Genomic DNA, 15,261 nt, shown 5'->3' with positions numbered 1-15,261 from the left:
AAAGATCAAACAGCAGCGGGAAAGAACTGATATGCTCGTCTTGAAGACAAATTGGACTACCATATACCATACCTAAGCTTGTGTGGATCAGGTGTGGGTCACTGACAAGCTTCTAAGGTCCCAAGGTTGAAGTCTGTCTCCACCCCGCACGTACAGCCGCGATAGATGAAGTCATATCCAAGTGGACGTGTGTAGTCCTTTACATCTGAGACCTGGATCTACACATAAAACCTTTCATCGAACTAACTACTGTTTTTAAATCAGTAGACTTATTCTAATCGGACATTTGTAATCTTCAAGTACCTTCACTCATCGGATACGGTTTGATTTGAAATATCTTTTGAGGTTCCGTTGTGAACAATGAATAATCATCTCTACTCTATGATCGAGCCACTTGAGTTGGATTTCTCTGATAATCCCACCAAGGGGATAAATAGTCCTAAATGCCCCCTCTAGTTTCATCCAAGGGATCCTCAACTGTGTTGGAAATCATGGCTCCATTGAAATTACCGAACTACATGGACACTACTGTGAATGTGTCAATTATCCATGAAGGACGAACGACTGTGTCCACAGCGTAGGTGGTTAAAATGCCAATTGCAGGGCATACAATGCTTGACATGCCTTGCTACAGCTTCCTAATCGAGAACAAGAAGATGAACAGAGGGGTTCTATATGGCCTTAGAAAAGATTGGAAGAAGAAGCTGCCACCCATTAGGACGGGAACATCTCTCTAACTATTAACATGATAGCCTACTATATATACTAACCATGATTGAACTGGAAGTCCTCAACCAAATCGAATATGCCTTAGGTGCGACGTTTAGGAAAGATACCTAATAAGAGGTTCGAACGCCACTCCCACTTCTGTCTGTGCTGATGGAGCCAAATCCATTAGTTGGACCCCATAGGTGTCCGCTTCAGTATCACCAGGGACAATGACTGGAGGCTGCGGGCTCGCCGCTCGGTGGTACGACTGGTTCTTATTCTACAGGCAATCCTTGTCAGTCACAATTTGCGGTCCAATCATGGCCCTTAGCCGTTTCACTCGGTATTCTGAACATCTTTTATGTACCTTAGACAGCGGGAGCACTTTGGAATAATGTGATCACGTCTACGTTTATGCACCTTACACAGTAAACATGCATTGGGCCAAACCCTATCCATGAATAGCCCCGGTTGAATCGGCTGAGTCACAGGTCCCAGTTGCAAGGCTGTTCGGCATTCGCACAGCCTCTCTAGTCTGTACCATACGCTGTATTTAGTCTCCATGTTACATATATATACCATGCTTAGTCTTCAGTATTGACGTGCTGATTGGAGATCAAACGTACTTCTTGCATCGAGAATAGGATTAGCGCAGCTATATGTAGTGATATATTATTTAAACTGTGCTATCATACCTCAAGTACGTAGTTTAATGGCAGAGGGTGCTCCTAGTCCTTCACCATGCAAATAAAGTACACATCAAGCAATAACATCATGAAATATGGAATATTCCGCACTAAATCGTTTCTCATAAAACGTTATGATTAATTATAAGATAATATCCAAGAGTGGCTCCTGTTTATCCCCCTCCCAGGTGAATAAGAAACTCCAGCGCCAGACCCTAGAATCATATCGGCATAAAAAGAAGGAGAACCTATCCATCCAGGCGCATCATAGAGCAACGATAGACGACATGGTTATAAATACAAAATAATACTGCTGTTGGGAAATCGCCATAGCTTATTACCCCAATCATCCTAGGACTGGTTAGAAGTCATCGCCAGCCCAATCCTCGTCACCACTGAGTTCATCGTCAAGGAAATCATTTTCGTTGAATTGCAACTCAGTTGGTCGCTGGTTGTCGATCCGAATGTTCACAATATCACACATCCCCTGTATCTTCCCGGCTTCGGGCTGCGGAGTCCCCACTAATGAAGAGCCACCGGCAGTATCGTCGGTTTCATTTGACTTTTGATGTGCCAGTCGAGTGCTTTGGCGTTTGGAGGAAGTTGATGGTCCACTGTCAGCCGTGGATGGTCGTGAATCATCAATTCCCGCACCAAGTTCACCCGGGTCATTCCTTGTGATGAGTGTGGTCGGCTTGAGCGAGCGCTTCCGGAGGGAGCGGAGGTTAGGATCTGGTGGCCTGCTTCGTCGGAGGAAAACTTTTTCGAGCAGGCCGATCCATCGCTCACGAAAAGTGGCACGGTCACGCCAGCCAATCTTCAGGATTGCACTGATGACCAATCGACGTAGATCACGAAGTTGCGGAGCCGCATTCACTAACGAAGTGAAAAATACCTCTGCAGTAGCGTCATCCCATTTGCGTAGCTGGGTGAGCTCGATTTCTTGGAGCTTCACTGGCCATGTCGGAACTTCGGTTTGAACAAGTAGATTTTCGAAGTGGGGCTCAACGTCATGGTAACTGGACGCATCGTGCATAGAAAGGTCCATTTTGAAAACTTCGAGATTCTCACAGCACTGACCCAAAGTCTGGATGAAAGACATGTTGAGGTGGCGATTGTGGCTTAGACTCAGCTCTCGGAGATTTCTGCCGTGTAAGGACATGTAGGTTGTGAGATCTGATGACCACAATCGATCACAGTTGTTCAGGGTGAGCGAATGGAGGGTATTTGGTAGACTGGCCAGAATTTCCCCGCTAACCAATGAGCTTTCTATAAAATCCAGTCGCTGAAGCTCTGGAAGCATGTCAAGAGCTTCAAGGAGGCCAGCCTCTTTGGCGGCGGACGTTTCTTCATCGGAATTATCGAAGTGGAGCAACTTCAGCTCCCTGAGACCTTGAAAGGCGCGCTGCGAGTGCATTTCCACCATCAATTTGACCAGGTCATCAGTTTCTAGAAAGCGGCTGTTCCAGTCCCAGCTACGAAGGGCAATGCCACAGTTCTCGATGGCGGAAAAAACAGGTCTAAGATAAGTCCACTTTGATTGAACAATGTGCCATGGAGGTATTCCCACTGTGTAATCATCTTTGTGATACAGTCGTACCGACTGTAAACGAGGCGTCTTTTCAATCAACTGAGCAAGGTCGAAGTAACCGTAGGGTCCACTTTTATAGATGAGCACTGGTTCAACCTCAACATGAAGATGTTTGATCTTGCTAGAGTAGTTCATTGAGAGGGACTCTTGTGGGCGTGCCAACAAAGAGAGGAGCACATGGCTCTTGTAGGCAGGAAGGAGAGGGGGACAGTAATAGAGTGCGGCGAGCGCAGGCTCTTGAAAGCTTCGACACAGAAGAGCGACATTGACTAGCCACTTGACAGAGTCGTTTCGGGCTGAACGGCTTTCGTCGAGTAATGGATGCGACGCGCGCAAAAAAATGTCAAGAAGGATTTGGTAGGGAAGAGTTTGCCAAGGAGGAATGACACCGGATCCTAGGAAGATCGGGTTATCCCCATCTGTTTTGGCACGTTTGTGCAAAACTCTCCCAACTTGATTGCTGGGTTTCGATCGCTTAGTCTGCTTTGGCTTCGGGGTGGCTGCAGCGCGCCGAGGACGTTGGGATTTGGAAAGGCGAGGAGTCGCAGATTCGGCTTCAAGATTTGGTGTGTCGATCGGTGCAGCTACCAATGTATCAGACTCTTGGTCTTCCACACCTCCATCAAAGCTAGCATCGGTCGAATCTTCACGATAGGACTTTGGCATTCGAGTTGTACTGCGCGACCGAAGAGATAATGAGGCACGCCTCGAGCCACGCAAACGTGTTGATTCATCTTGAGAAGAGCTTTCCTCGTGATAGGTCTGCACCTTTGTGCGGCTGGACCGCATAGGGCGAGTGGACCTTAAGCGTGAACCCGAGGGCGCCATGACGGATAAGACCGCGCTAGGATAAGAGAGTGGGTAGCAGAGACCCGGGCTACATTGTACGCACGACGTCGCGCGCGCAACAATGTGAGCAGCAAATACGTGTCACTGGGCTTGTGGAGGCGGTAACTCTGCAATTATCGTCGTTCAAATTCACAATTGTGATGGTCCGGGTGACTCCGGTTTCTTTGACGGATGAGGTCGAAGAGGCCAAGAATGCCAAGACGACAAGCTTATCGATAAAACCTGGGAGGTACTGATTGACACTAACCCTAATTAGATTAGCCCACACGTGATAACGAGGCAGGAACCCCGCCCTCAGCCATGACACTAGTCCTCATTGGGGAACACTAGATGGCCCCAAAATAGATTCTCAGCTTGAGCTTTAAAGATGGGCGCTTCCAGCCACCTCGAGGGGAAACCTCCTGGAACCCTACACCATCGGCGCATGGCTTTTCAGAATCTGTTTTCCTTCCATTTTTCTTTGTATTCATACACCGAACAGATTGAGTTGAAGATAGCCTACATCTATGCCGCGGCTGCTGATTTGACGATAATGACGACTTGCCTATGCGACCTAAGATCCGCATGATTGTTTGTCTGCATCGCATCTCTAGCTCTGTTCTACAATTAAATATAGAGTTCTGTCACTCCGAATCGCCAATTTTCAAATGGAAACATCATTTCCTGTTATGATGGACTCCACCGATCGCCCGAACCGTGGTGAGCTCAGAGGACCGCAAATGGTCATTCAACAATATGCGCGATATCCTCCGACCTTGGAATCGACGTTGCAGAGTGCTTCCTCCTTGGGAAGTTCTCGTAGCCAAATAGATATCAGCAAATCGCCTCCCTTGCAGCGAAGAGAAACCCCCCGGAGCTTACAGTCTTCCCCGAGGGGCACTCGTTCTGCTATACTCCCATCATCAGCCAATCGCTCCGGGACTTCCATGTCTCCCCCAGTTTTTGATCCTCATCGCCATCAGCCGATGAAAGACCCTGCCGATCACGCAGATTCCCGGGTTCTTCCGTCACGGGATATCACTGACGAGACGATTGATGATGCCTATGTCTCCTTTATCTTGTACTGCAATCCTAATGTTCCATCCTCGGTTGACACGTCAGATCTGCGAAAGACCTTCCGGTGTCTCCCTCGGAGTGATGGGAAAAGCTTCAACATCTTTACCCTATTCGGACTCATTCGAAGGCGGTTGCAAAATGAAGAGTTGAAGACATGGATTCAACTAGCAATTGAATTGGGTGTCGAACCACCGTGCATTGAAAAGAAACAAAGCACCCAGAAGGTGCAACAGTACACTGTTCGGCTCAAGGTACGTCCGTCACAAATTCTCCGACTCATATTTCGTTTTGCTAATTTCGCCCAGCGTTGGATGCGTGCTATGCATATCGATGCTTTCTTTGAATATTGTATGGGGTTGCCCCATTCTTACTATACACAGCTCCCACCATCTGGTCCTTTTGTCAGCGAATCCCGCGATGGTGTGTTATTGGAAGAAGATCTCGCACTCAGGGCGCTTGTGCCACAATGGAAGCCGAAGCGCGGACGGAAAAGGGTTGAGGATAGGTACACTGAGGAAGAGAGAGCAATCAAGCGGCCCCAGTTGGATACATCTGTTGGCGCCCTACAACAGGGTAGCTTTCAGTCCCACTCCGTGACATTCCCACAGAGTGCTATACCATTCAGTGCATTCCCTGATGATATGGAACCAAATGACCCCTGGATAGCGGCGAATTCGTCGTTTCATAATGGTTCCGGGCCGGATCAGCAAAGTCAAGATACACGCTGGAGACTTCCTGAACGGGATGCGTCTCCTGCTAATTATCCACAGTCTGCTATTATTCCCCGGAGTCATCTACCATCAGATGTCCTCATATCTGCGGAACCACGGTCAGCAGTCACTCCGTCAACCGGCGAGAAAAGCCGTTCTAGGAGACGACATGGCCCTGCAGTTTCATCTGCTTGGCCGAACAGCAACGGCTTGTCAGCTGGGAAAGGCCGAGGAAGACCACCAAATAGAGGGTCATCATCGGGTTCTTTTTCTACCTTCCAGGTCAATCCTAGTCGGGAGTCGTCACAAGCACCCAATCCTAATACTCAGGCACTCCCACTTGCCATTGACAGAAATCCGCCCCAAATATTTCAGACCCAACCTCACAATCAACATCCAACATCCATCTCTCAGGGGAGGCCCAATAAACTTCAATTGCAAGTTCCTCAACATTCAGGAGCGCCGGTTCGACTTGCCACTCCACCAAGACTAGTAGTCAATGGAGTGAATGGTGCTGTCATTGCCGAGTCTGAAGGGCCCAATGGTTCCCGCCAATATCCCACCACAGATACTCCAAAGAATGGTATCACTACTCAAACATCTTCCTCCAGCGGGCAAAGCAATACGGCCACTGCCCCGAATCCCTCCGTCGATGACATTGTTCATGCACTTTCTGCGGAGCTTCTGCGTGCTAGGCTGACAGGGCGGGCGGCGACCCTCTCTCCCAACGAGGCGGGTGCCCTAGCTTCAGCCATGGTGATCAATCTGTCTTCATTATATTCACAGTTCCAACTTGGCTCTCCTTCGCTACTACTGGCCTTCCACCTTGGCATTGGTCATCATTTCGGACTCGCAGGCACTGCTCCAGAGTCAATGGTTATCAAGGTTGAACGTGCCATCCCAAACAACGATGGGAATAGGGGTGCCCCTGCCTCTAAAGAATCATTTAATGGGGTTCATTATACCATCTCTCATGAGTACAAAACTTCAAACCAGTTTTCGATGGAAATCACGCTTTCAAATGTCAATCCTAGTATAGGAGGGACGGGTACATCTGATCACGCAAGTGCGATTATGGGTCGGAGTCATGAGATAATTGACAACGATAAGACAGTGGAGCTGGATTCTGACGATGATGATCCTAACCAGCCTGTTTCCGAGGCAACATGGAAGCAGCGTTACACAAGACTCCGCGCCCAGATGCAGAAAAAGGACCAGGCTTTGTCGCAATACAAACGAAAGATAGTGGAGTCAGTCATGGCAGACATATAACGCTTGTCAACCGACTATATCCCTATATCCCTTTGATTTATATCAACATCTTAGCATCTTTTTTTTTTTTTTTTTTTTTTGCCAACTTGTAATATGCACTTTGCAGCCATTGTTCGTGTATATTCGATAGGATACCCCTTTGATAAAACCAATCCTACTGTTTGCTTTCACTTGATGAATGAAATTCATTGACCCTTCCCCTACTTTCGGGCTGGGTTGAGATTATTTTGCGCAATACCCCAGGCGAAATAGATGGGGGAGCTATAGATGGGAATTTTGAGTGTGTTGGTTTGACCATTTTTGACTTCGTATCCTTACAGCAGAGGCTTCCGTCACTCTGTTTAATGGTTTAATGAAGCTACTCTAGCCAAATGTCATCATTTATAGTACTTGAACATGTTTTCTATCTTAGGCTAAGGCTGTAGGCAAAATGAGCGTTGTTACCTGAAGGAGAAGCCGGCATCTGTTAGCTCAGAGCGAGTCAAGTTAAACGCGTTTAATGGTATAACAAAGCAACTAACGATCCTTGACTACATCGCTCTTCTTACATCCCAGCTATCCAACTTCTACCGTCTCATCCTTCACTGCGTCAATCTTCGCATGCCAAATCAGTCTCATCATCCTGCTAGAATGACTTTAGTCAATACGCCCGGGGAGCAGGCCATTGCCTTCCTTCTGACCTGCGTGCAAAATTCTCAGAAGGGCAAGGTACGCAGACCCCAATTTCAACAATAATCACTACCATCCAATATGACCTGCTAATGTTACTGGCTATTACAGATGAATTGGGACAATGTCTCGCTCGTCATCAGCGTCAATATGACCCCCGAAGCGGCGTAAGCTCTTCAGCCATGCTGCGAGTATCATTGCAGTTATTGACAATCAGCAGCAGAAAATACTACTTCAGTATTGTGAAGAATGCCAAAGAGTTCGAGTGCTCTGACAAGTATCCCGAAATCCCTGGAGACCGTTCCTGGGAGTTCGTCACGGCCGAGGATATTGGCCCCGTCGTCATTGCCGCAGACTCGAATGATATCATTGCCTAGCAAAGATACACATTGGAGCTTGATCTACTGTCCTCCCCCGTATCCACAGCGTTGAGCTCTTGGTCATTGACACATCGAGTCCGCGCATATCTTTTCTTGGGGAGTCCAGTTTTTTGAATACTCGTTAGTTCGCAGTCTTAGCTGTTCGCTGGTTTGAATGCTATCTAGCTAGCAACTTAATATACTGTGAACTTCAATTCTCCACATTCCAACTTAGTAGCATGGATACTAACTAGTTCCATATCTACTGCATGAGGTTACTCGGTATGTTATTGTCAGGGGAGCCACTGGGTAGAGATCTAAAGACAACCATTCCGATGCTCCTGGTGACGCCCCCTACAAGAGATATCTTCCTTTGAAGTAGAGTTCATATTCAATTGGAGGCTATCATCTTCTGGGTGGTTATCCTCTAGCTTCACCGTAGAATTTTCGCACGCCGAAGACCTCTGCCACTAAGTTTTTGCAGGTGAAACTCAGCTCCTCTCATTCCTCTTCGAAACTTTATCCTTCTTCGTAGCATCACGTTCCTTTGCATCCTCTTCTTCCGCCAGGAGCTTGGCCCAGGGTTCCAGGAAACTTCTGAGGTACTGCTTGACCTCGGGGGTCAAGGTGTCCTTGGGGTCCTGGATGCTCTCCTTCGGGGAAGCCCGAGTTATCTCGGTGGTAGCCGCATCAGTGGTAGCCGCATCAGTGGTAGCCGCATCAGTGGTAATCGCATCAGTGGTAGCTGCCTCAGTGGTAGCCGTATCAGTGGTAATCGCATCAGTGGTAGCTGCCTCAGTGGTAGCCGCATCAGTGGTAATCGCATCAGTGGTAACCACCTCAGTGGTGGCCGCCTCGGTGGTAGCTGCCTTAGTGGAAGAGTTTCCTGGCTATTCGACTAAATTAGTTTCAATGCTATTTGGATGAATAGAAGCCGGCTTGGCTTACCCTGTAATCGCCATAGATGTGACCGTTGGTCAGATTGTGTGCTTTCTTCAGCTTGGCATATTTCTTCTGGAACGACTTTCCACTAGCATAACCGAAGTCCTTGGCCACGAGTGCTAGATTGACCTACGACTCGAGTCTTAGTATTTGGATCGTGGATTCAAGCCAAAGTCTCTCAGAGGTTCTCGGTGCATCGTACCTTGTTCGTTTCTTTGTCGGTATGTTTCTTGATCGAATCCAGATATTCCTGGTCCGGGGGGTCGTTCTTGTAAGAAGACATTGCTTCGGCGACTTTAGAAGGAAATTTCTAACCTCCTTGAAGAATAGTAGACGCCTGTGAGAATAAACAAAATATTAGGTGGAGAGATAACCACTACAAGGGTTAAATCTTCCAGAAGACGGCATGACTGCTTAACGCGCGTTGTTCAGCGCGCGTTGTTCGCCCAGATGCCGAGGCCCTCCAGGACTCAATTTATGCTCGAGTCTACAATAATATTTGGCCGCTTATGTGGCTCCATAACGAAATCGGTCTATAAATGGGATTCATTTGGCTAAGGATGATATTCAGGATGTGATGCGTAAGGACACTCCGAGGTTCTTCTTTTCGCAAGGTATAATCATACATTCTGTTAGAATTTACCAGTGGGAAAAAAAAGCGTAGCGATTTATCAGGCTGCCATGGTGATATAAGCTTACGTTGTACCTTTAATCAAAACTACAAGCTTGCCTTTTCTTATAAGAATTCTCCTGAATGGATAGTGTGAGGAAAGTGAGACTCACAGCCCTATAGAGTGATAGGGGCAAGATGCTTCAGCAAAGCACCAGTCACAGTCAACTCTTATATGCTTTTATATCTATCTCCCATGAGTTGGTGGATTACAGGTCGGTTTATACAGCTAGCTGTGCGTGGAGAACGGAAATTGCTAAAATAATACATTCCCCTACTTAAGGCTTTATCATAGATCGTTCTGTAAACACAATTCAGGCACGCACTCCGCCGCCAAATGAGGAAGAACACTGAGACTAAATCAACATACTTGATTTTAATAACAAAGGGTACTAGGTAATGAACATATGAACGAGGCCTTTCCACTCTCCAACATAACCTGATCAATCTTGAATATTTTCAACTTTGATAACAGCAGGCTGATCTTCCTGACTCCCTGCACTCAGTATCCCCTCTTCAGTCTGCTGTTCTTCTTCGACTTTTACAGTCGGGTGTTCCTGGCGAGAAGGAGGGTGTGGTTCCCAGCTAATGCATGGGGCATAATTGGCGAAATAAGGCAGTTGGTCAAACTCCCGCAAGTCAAAGCCGGATTGAGTGCTGGCTGATGAATAAGGGTAACTGGCCGACGTTGTCGGAAACTGGTATGGATCCATGAAGGAGGATGATGATGTTGGACTGAGCGATGGTATCCTAGACGGTATGCTTGACGCCAGTTGGAACCGCATTGAGGCGAAATCTTGAGGGAAATAATACTGTCCTTCGGTGCTAGTCTCCGACATGAACTGCGGAGAATGTTGCGTAAGGCTCTGTAAGTTTGGGTTACCTTCAGTGCCCGGCTCGCTCTTTACAAAGGGGTTCCCTGGAAGAGAAGAATTGATCGATTCCATAGTTGGTATCATGAGCGGTGGAGCCATTGGGAATAGTCCTTGCATCTCAGGAGGGGGTTCCATGGTCTTTGCCTTCTTGCTCTTTCGCTTTGGTTTGTTTGCTCCGGTGGTTCCTTCCATCTGTTGTCGGAAGCGGGAATACCGCATACGAGCAGCATGACCATTGGAGACTTCGACATCGGAGGCTACCCGATTCCAATCGATCTATCATACTCAAGTAAGGTTAGATCATCAGTTAATGGTTGGGCAATACACTGACCGACTTCAGGTCCAATTGCTTGATGATTGTGTAAAGGAATTTTGCAGTAGGAGTATCGGTCTCTAGGACTTTGTTCCGCTGGCCCATGGCTGAAAAGATAGTCTCGGTGACAGAATGATAAAAATGAAGTTGTGAGGACACTAGGAGTCATGAACAGTTTAGATCGGCTATATAACTGGTATAGGATCAAAAGATGATTGTAATATGCAGAGTGCTTGCCAGCCACATCAAAGCTTGCTTTGAATTTTACAAATATAAGAGACAATAGGATGTGTGTCAAGACCCAATTGCATGCTACTTAGTTTGACTTGTCCAACCCAAATTTCATCCTGTAGTATCCCGCCTGCTTATTTATACCTATGCTTTGAGCGAGATACGTCAATGAATGTTAGTATTCACGGTCCAAAAAGAGATTAAAAGAGAATCGTTCATCCCTTATGGCTTCTTGGATGCATGCGAAAAGAGGCGTTGTATTAAGGTACGCAATGGGCAATACTGGGTACGTGCGTTTCACATATTAATCACGTGATGGTTATTACCCTAGTCCGACTCATATCGAGGGACTAATCTTCTCAGTGGCAATAAGAGGATGAATAGCCAGAGTTCCATTCTAGAGACTGACTGCATCGAGATAGGTCGTATGTACTATAGCTGTAGATCATTTAGATAGTAGAATGACTTATTGTGGATCGTGTTTGGTACTACAAAACTTCGAAAGGCTTTTTGATGCCAAGACAAACGTATTGTAGGGAAAGGCATATACACCGCCCGGCCTAGCGATGCGCTGACTAATTCATCCCCAAACCCGTCCACGGGGACCTGCCGTGGACCTACCTAGCTAGTCTTGGAAAGCCGCCAGTGTCGTTGACTCGATCAACAGCATTGATTAAATAGACGGTCAATCCACACGAATATCAACCCTGGTTCTTTCGAAAAGCGGAGAAAGATTCTGGCCAAATCATAATCATGACTTTAGTAGCTATAGGGGCGTGCTACCTTGACACAATTCTAACGTGAGTTATTTCTGCTATGTCTCGAAGTTGCTTGCATTTGGAGTCTGGTATTCACATGCCTTCTCAGAGCACCCCATTACCCTGGTGAAGACGAGAAGCTTCGTGCGTCCAGAATCAGTCGCCGGCGTGGCGGGAACTGCCCAAACACTCTCGAGGTTCTCGGCCAGTTGTTACAATATAGGCCGTCGAGTGCCGAATCATCCCTGAATCTCATCACAATCCTTCCCTCCAAAACATCGTTGGCGTCTCGAGAAATACAATCAAGCTTAGGGGATATGGTTCGGCTAGATAGCTGCATTTACCGAGAGAGATTCAGTGAGCCAGCTTCTAGTTACATAATTATGAGCCAGGCGACCGGTAGTAGGACGATCGTCAATTACAACGAACTACCTGAAATGACCTGCATTGAGTTCGCGACTGCCATTGAGCCCCTTCGTACCGTAACTGATCGGCCCTGGTTTCATTTTGAGGTGCGTTAAATATTGGGGTGCTGAGCGGGTCACAAATCAAGCTAACTTAGACTCAGGGTCGTGCACCAGATGTAACATTAAAATGTATTCATTATATCCGGGAGCATTTCCCAGAGGCTGAAATCAGTGTTGAGGTGGAAAAGCCGGGCCGGTCAGGCCTGCAGGAGCTTGCAGATGCGGCAGATGTTGTTATCTACTCGAAGGGCTGGGCCCAAGTAAGATTTGATTTTCAGCTTTTTCCAAGCACATCTAATATAAGGGCAGAACAATGGATATACATCCGCTGAGGATTGCTTACGGGATCAATCATTGAAGATAAGCCGAGCGTAGGTTTTACTGTCCAAGTCCCCGGATAAATAATCTAACCTATCGTTTATAGAGCCTTGCTGTGCTGTACTTGGGGCCATGACGGGGCTGCAGCACTTGAACCAAAGACTGGCAAGTTTGCTCATGTCCCGGCGCATACTGAAGAAGTGGGGGTCGCCGAGTGAGTTTTGATTGTTCCAATGTACTACACGACAAATTAGACCATACTAATAGTCTATAGTACTATCGGGGCAGGAGATACATTTAATGCTGGCTTGCTGTACGGTCTCGTCTATCGGAGTCACGACTGGGATTTCCGAAAGAGGTTAGAATTTGCAAATCTTCTTGCCGGCTTGAAGATCACCCAAGAGGGCTTTGCAGACCTGCAAAGAGCGTTGAACTTTCCGTCATATTGACGTACTCTTTACTTGACTGAATTTTCTAAATTAAAGTCCAATATTGGGTTAATGCAGTAGGTTTGCACTTACTGTACCTATGCTTTGCGTTTGGCCTTCAACGTTATGAAGGTCTTGATATAAAATAGTTTTTTAAGGTTCTATTGATTGGACTATTTAGACAATATGAATTGGAATGGAAGATATATATTTCGCCACAACGAGAGACTTTTTTTTTTCGGTCCGTTGATGAACAAGCTGGCAAGTATGAAACACTATGTAATAGATCAAATTTTTCCAAAACTATGAAGCAAGGTGATCTAAAACACCATGCATTTATCACACAAGGTTTGGCAGGAAAACAAGGCGGTCAAGAATGGCATATATCGGTAGCCCGCCTATCACGTGACACAGCGAGGTTTAGGGCGGTGGAAAACAAAAAATATTCTGCCATCAACTTTTTGATCGCGGCCTTCTTTTGCACGATCAATTTCAATTCCATTTTGACACAATCAACAGTCACCATGGCATCGGTTTACAAGAGTGTTTCAAAGAAGTCGGCTAGACAGCCCACCGAGGATATGTCCGACGAGGATATCGAGATGGAGGAGCTCCTCAATGCGGAAGACGACACCACTGATAGCGAAGAGGAAGAGTCCGATGATGGCGAGGCAGCTGAGGTTGTGAAGAAGCAGCTTGCTTCTGGATTCATGCCCAAGACCCGTGTACTTATCTTGACCTCCAGAGGCGCTTCTTACCGGTATGAATATTGCGGCTTGAGATACGCTGAATGGATTTACTGATCTAACAATTTGCTTTTCTCTAGCCACCGACACCTGATGTCCGATATTTGTGGCCTCCTGCCCCATACCTACAAAGAGACCAAGCTCGACACAAAAAAGAAGGCCGCCGGATACAACCTACTCTTGAACTCTCTTGCCGATCTGCACTCCTGCAACGTTATCTTCTTCCTCGAGGCCAAGAAGAACGGCCAGGATCTTTACCTCTGGCTTTCACGCCCTCCTAATGGTCCCACTATTAAATTCCACCTGAACAACCTGCACACAATGGGCGAGCTCGGCGCTGGATTCGCAGGGAATTGTCTGAAGGGCGGCCGCGGCTTGGTCGTGTTCGATCGCTCCTTCGACGAGCAAGGCCCGGATATGGGCGCTCCGGGTAGTGAATACCGTGCGCTTGTTCGGGAGATGCTGCGCGGAGTTTTCTGTGTGCCCAAGCGTGGTGTCAGAGGCATGAAGCCATTCGTCGACCGCATCATTGGTATCTTTGGAGTGGACGGCAAGATCTGGATTCGCGTCTATGAGATCCGTGAGTCTGAGCCCGGCAAGAAGAAGGAGGGCGAGGAGACTATCAAGCCTGTACCAAAGGGCAAGGACAACGCCCTGCCGGAGGTTTCTCTGGTCGAGATTGGCCCCCGCTTCGTTCTGACCCCCATTGTCATTCTCGAAGGCAGCTTTGGTGGACCCGTCATCTACGAGAACAAGGAGTACGTCAGCCCCAACCAAGTCCGTAGCGACATCCGACAGGGCAAGGCTGGCCGTTACTCCCAGCGCCGAGACGGCCAGACTGATCGGGTTGCCAAGCGCTCCGATCTGGGACTGTCCGAGAACTCTGTGCGGAAGGTGGATGCATTGGACACAAGGAAGTTGTTTGCATAGGGGGTTTATGTTTTTGTTTCGTCGTGCTATTTCTAGACTTGATATCCCTCGGGATGATGTTTCGACTACATGTGTATATTTGATGCGACGCTTTCATCATGGTCCGTTAAGGCGTCGGGGCAAAGTCTCATCCTGGTTAATTTCAAAAGTTGATTATTTCTATCTGTTCCTTGCTTTTGCCTGTTTCATTGCCATCTGGAGAGCTTGACCTTCAGAATAACTAGTTAGTAGACAAGTTGGTTGGACCCCGTGAACGCAAGGGGCAACATTAGCTAAGCGCCATATAAAGCCCTCGACGCCATCGCCCTAACACAGTCCGTCTTTGCCTCCTGTCACCATCCATCATGGCATCATTTTTGTTGGCTAGCCCAATGTGGCTACAAGGAGCTTGCTCTTCTAATATGTTTACTCTTGGTTTCACACTGTCTCTTGTTTCTATTAGCCCCAACGGCGGGGTCTGTATCCAATAGGTCCAACGTACGCGGCGACAAGTCTACGGGTGTTGATTGCTTCACTTCACGATAACACCTTTCAACTTGATTCATACATAAATCCTCGAAACTTAACCGTGTTTCTCTATTTCGGATTACTTTAACACAAATAACAACCTCTCATCAGGTAGGTCGTCACTCGTTGACACTGTATGAGTCATTCTAATGGTGTTACTCTTTATAGCAACAACA

At 47.2% G+C, this 15,261-nt stretch overlaps 7 protein-coding genes across 7 annotated transcripts; 4 read left to right on the top strand and 3 right to left on the bottom strand.

The window, feature by feature from the left end:
• Nucleotides 1-1,755: 1,755 nt before the first annotated feature.
• N7537_004458 (uncharacterized protein) lies at nucleotides 1,756-3,813 on the bottom strand (the record flags this gene model as incomplete). The annotated part of the gene is made up of 1 exon (XM_056895515.1): nucleotides 1,756-3,813. The coding sequence occupies one exon, from the start codon at nucleotides 3,811-3,813 to the stop codon at nucleotides 1,756-1,758; it is 2,058 nt and encodes a 685-aa protein (XP_056755263.1).
• Nucleotides 3,814-4,505: 692 nt separating this feature from the next.
• abp2 (putative ARS binding protein Abp2) lies at nucleotides 4,506-6,872 on the top strand (the record flags this gene model as incomplete). Its single annotated transcript, XM_056895514.1, has 2 exons — nucleotides 4,506-5,141; nucleotides 5,196-6,872. The coding sequence occupies 2 exons, from the start codon at nucleotides 4,506-4,508 to the stop codon at nucleotides 6,870-6,872; spliced, it is 2,313 nt and encodes a 770-aa protein (XP_056755262.1).
• A 630-nt stretch (nucleotides 6,873-7,502) lies between these two features.
• N7537_004456 (uncharacterized protein) lies at nucleotides 7,503-7,918 on the top strand (the record flags this gene model as incomplete). Its single annotated transcript, XM_056895513.1, has 3 exons — nucleotides 7,503-7,580; nucleotides 7,653-7,708; nucleotides 7,765-7,918. 3 exons carry the CDS (start codon nucleotides 7,503-7,505, stop codon nucleotides 7,916-7,918), a joined length of 288 nt encoding a protein of 95 aa, XP_056755261.1.
• Nucleotides 7,919-8,391: 473 nt separating this feature from the next.
• On the bottom strand, nucleotides 8,392-9,125 carry N7537_004455 (uncharacterized protein; the record flags this gene model as incomplete). The annotated part of the gene is made up of 3 exons (XM_056895512.1): nucleotides 8,392-8,790; nucleotides 8,849-8,971; nucleotides 9,045-9,125. 3 exons carry the CDS (start codon nucleotides 9,123-9,125, stop codon nucleotides 8,392-8,394), a joined length of 603 nt encoding a protein of 200 aa, XP_056755260.1.
• Nucleotides 9,126-9,955: 830 nt separating this feature from the next.
• On the bottom strand, nucleotides 9,956-10,805 carry N7537_004454 (uncharacterized protein; the record flags this gene model as incomplete). Its single annotated transcript, XM_056895511.1, has 2 exons — nucleotides 9,956-10,663; nucleotides 10,719-10,805. 2 exons carry the CDS (start codon nucleotides 10,803-10,805, stop codon nucleotides 9,956-9,958), a joined length of 795 nt encoding a protein of 264 aa, XP_056755259.1.
• Nucleotides 10,806-11,684: 879 nt separating this feature from the next.
• N7537_004453 (uncharacterized protein) lies at nucleotides 11,685-12,923 on the top strand (the record flags this gene model as incomplete). The annotated part of the gene is made up of 6 exons (XM_056895510.1): nucleotides 11,685-11,731; nucleotides 11,799-12,201; nucleotides 12,258-12,416; nucleotides 12,466-12,527; nucleotides 12,581-12,688; nucleotides 12,749-12,923. 6 exons carry the CDS (start codon nucleotides 11,685-11,687, stop codon nucleotides 12,921-12,923), a joined length of 954 nt encoding a protein of 317 aa, XP_056755258.1.
• Nucleotides 12,924-13,426: 503 nt separating this feature from the next.
• Nucleotides 13,427-14,578, top strand: N7537_004452 (ribosome biogenesis protein BRX1; the record flags this gene model as incomplete). The annotated part of the gene is made up of 2 exons (XM_056895509.1): nucleotides 13,427-13,662; nucleotides 13,729-14,578. The coding sequence occupies 2 exons, from the start codon at nucleotides 13,427-13,429 to the stop codon at nucleotides 14,576-14,578; spliced, it is 1,086 nt and encodes a 361-aa protein (XP_056755257.1).
• Between the last annotated feature and the right edge of the window lie 683 nt (nucleotides 14,579-15,261).

This window comes from Penicillium hordei, assembly GCF_028827395.1.
Source record: "Penicillium hordei strain IBT 12815 chromosome Unknown utg000002l_segment0_segment0, whole genome shotgun sequence".
NCBI classification, from domain to species: domain Eukaryota; kingdom Fungi; phylum Ascomycota; class Eurotiomycetes; order Eurotiales; family Aspergillaceae; genus Penicillium; species Penicillium hordei.
The sequence above is the reverse complement of the archived record's forward strand: the minus strand, read 5'-3'. Positions and strand labels throughout refer to the sequence as shown.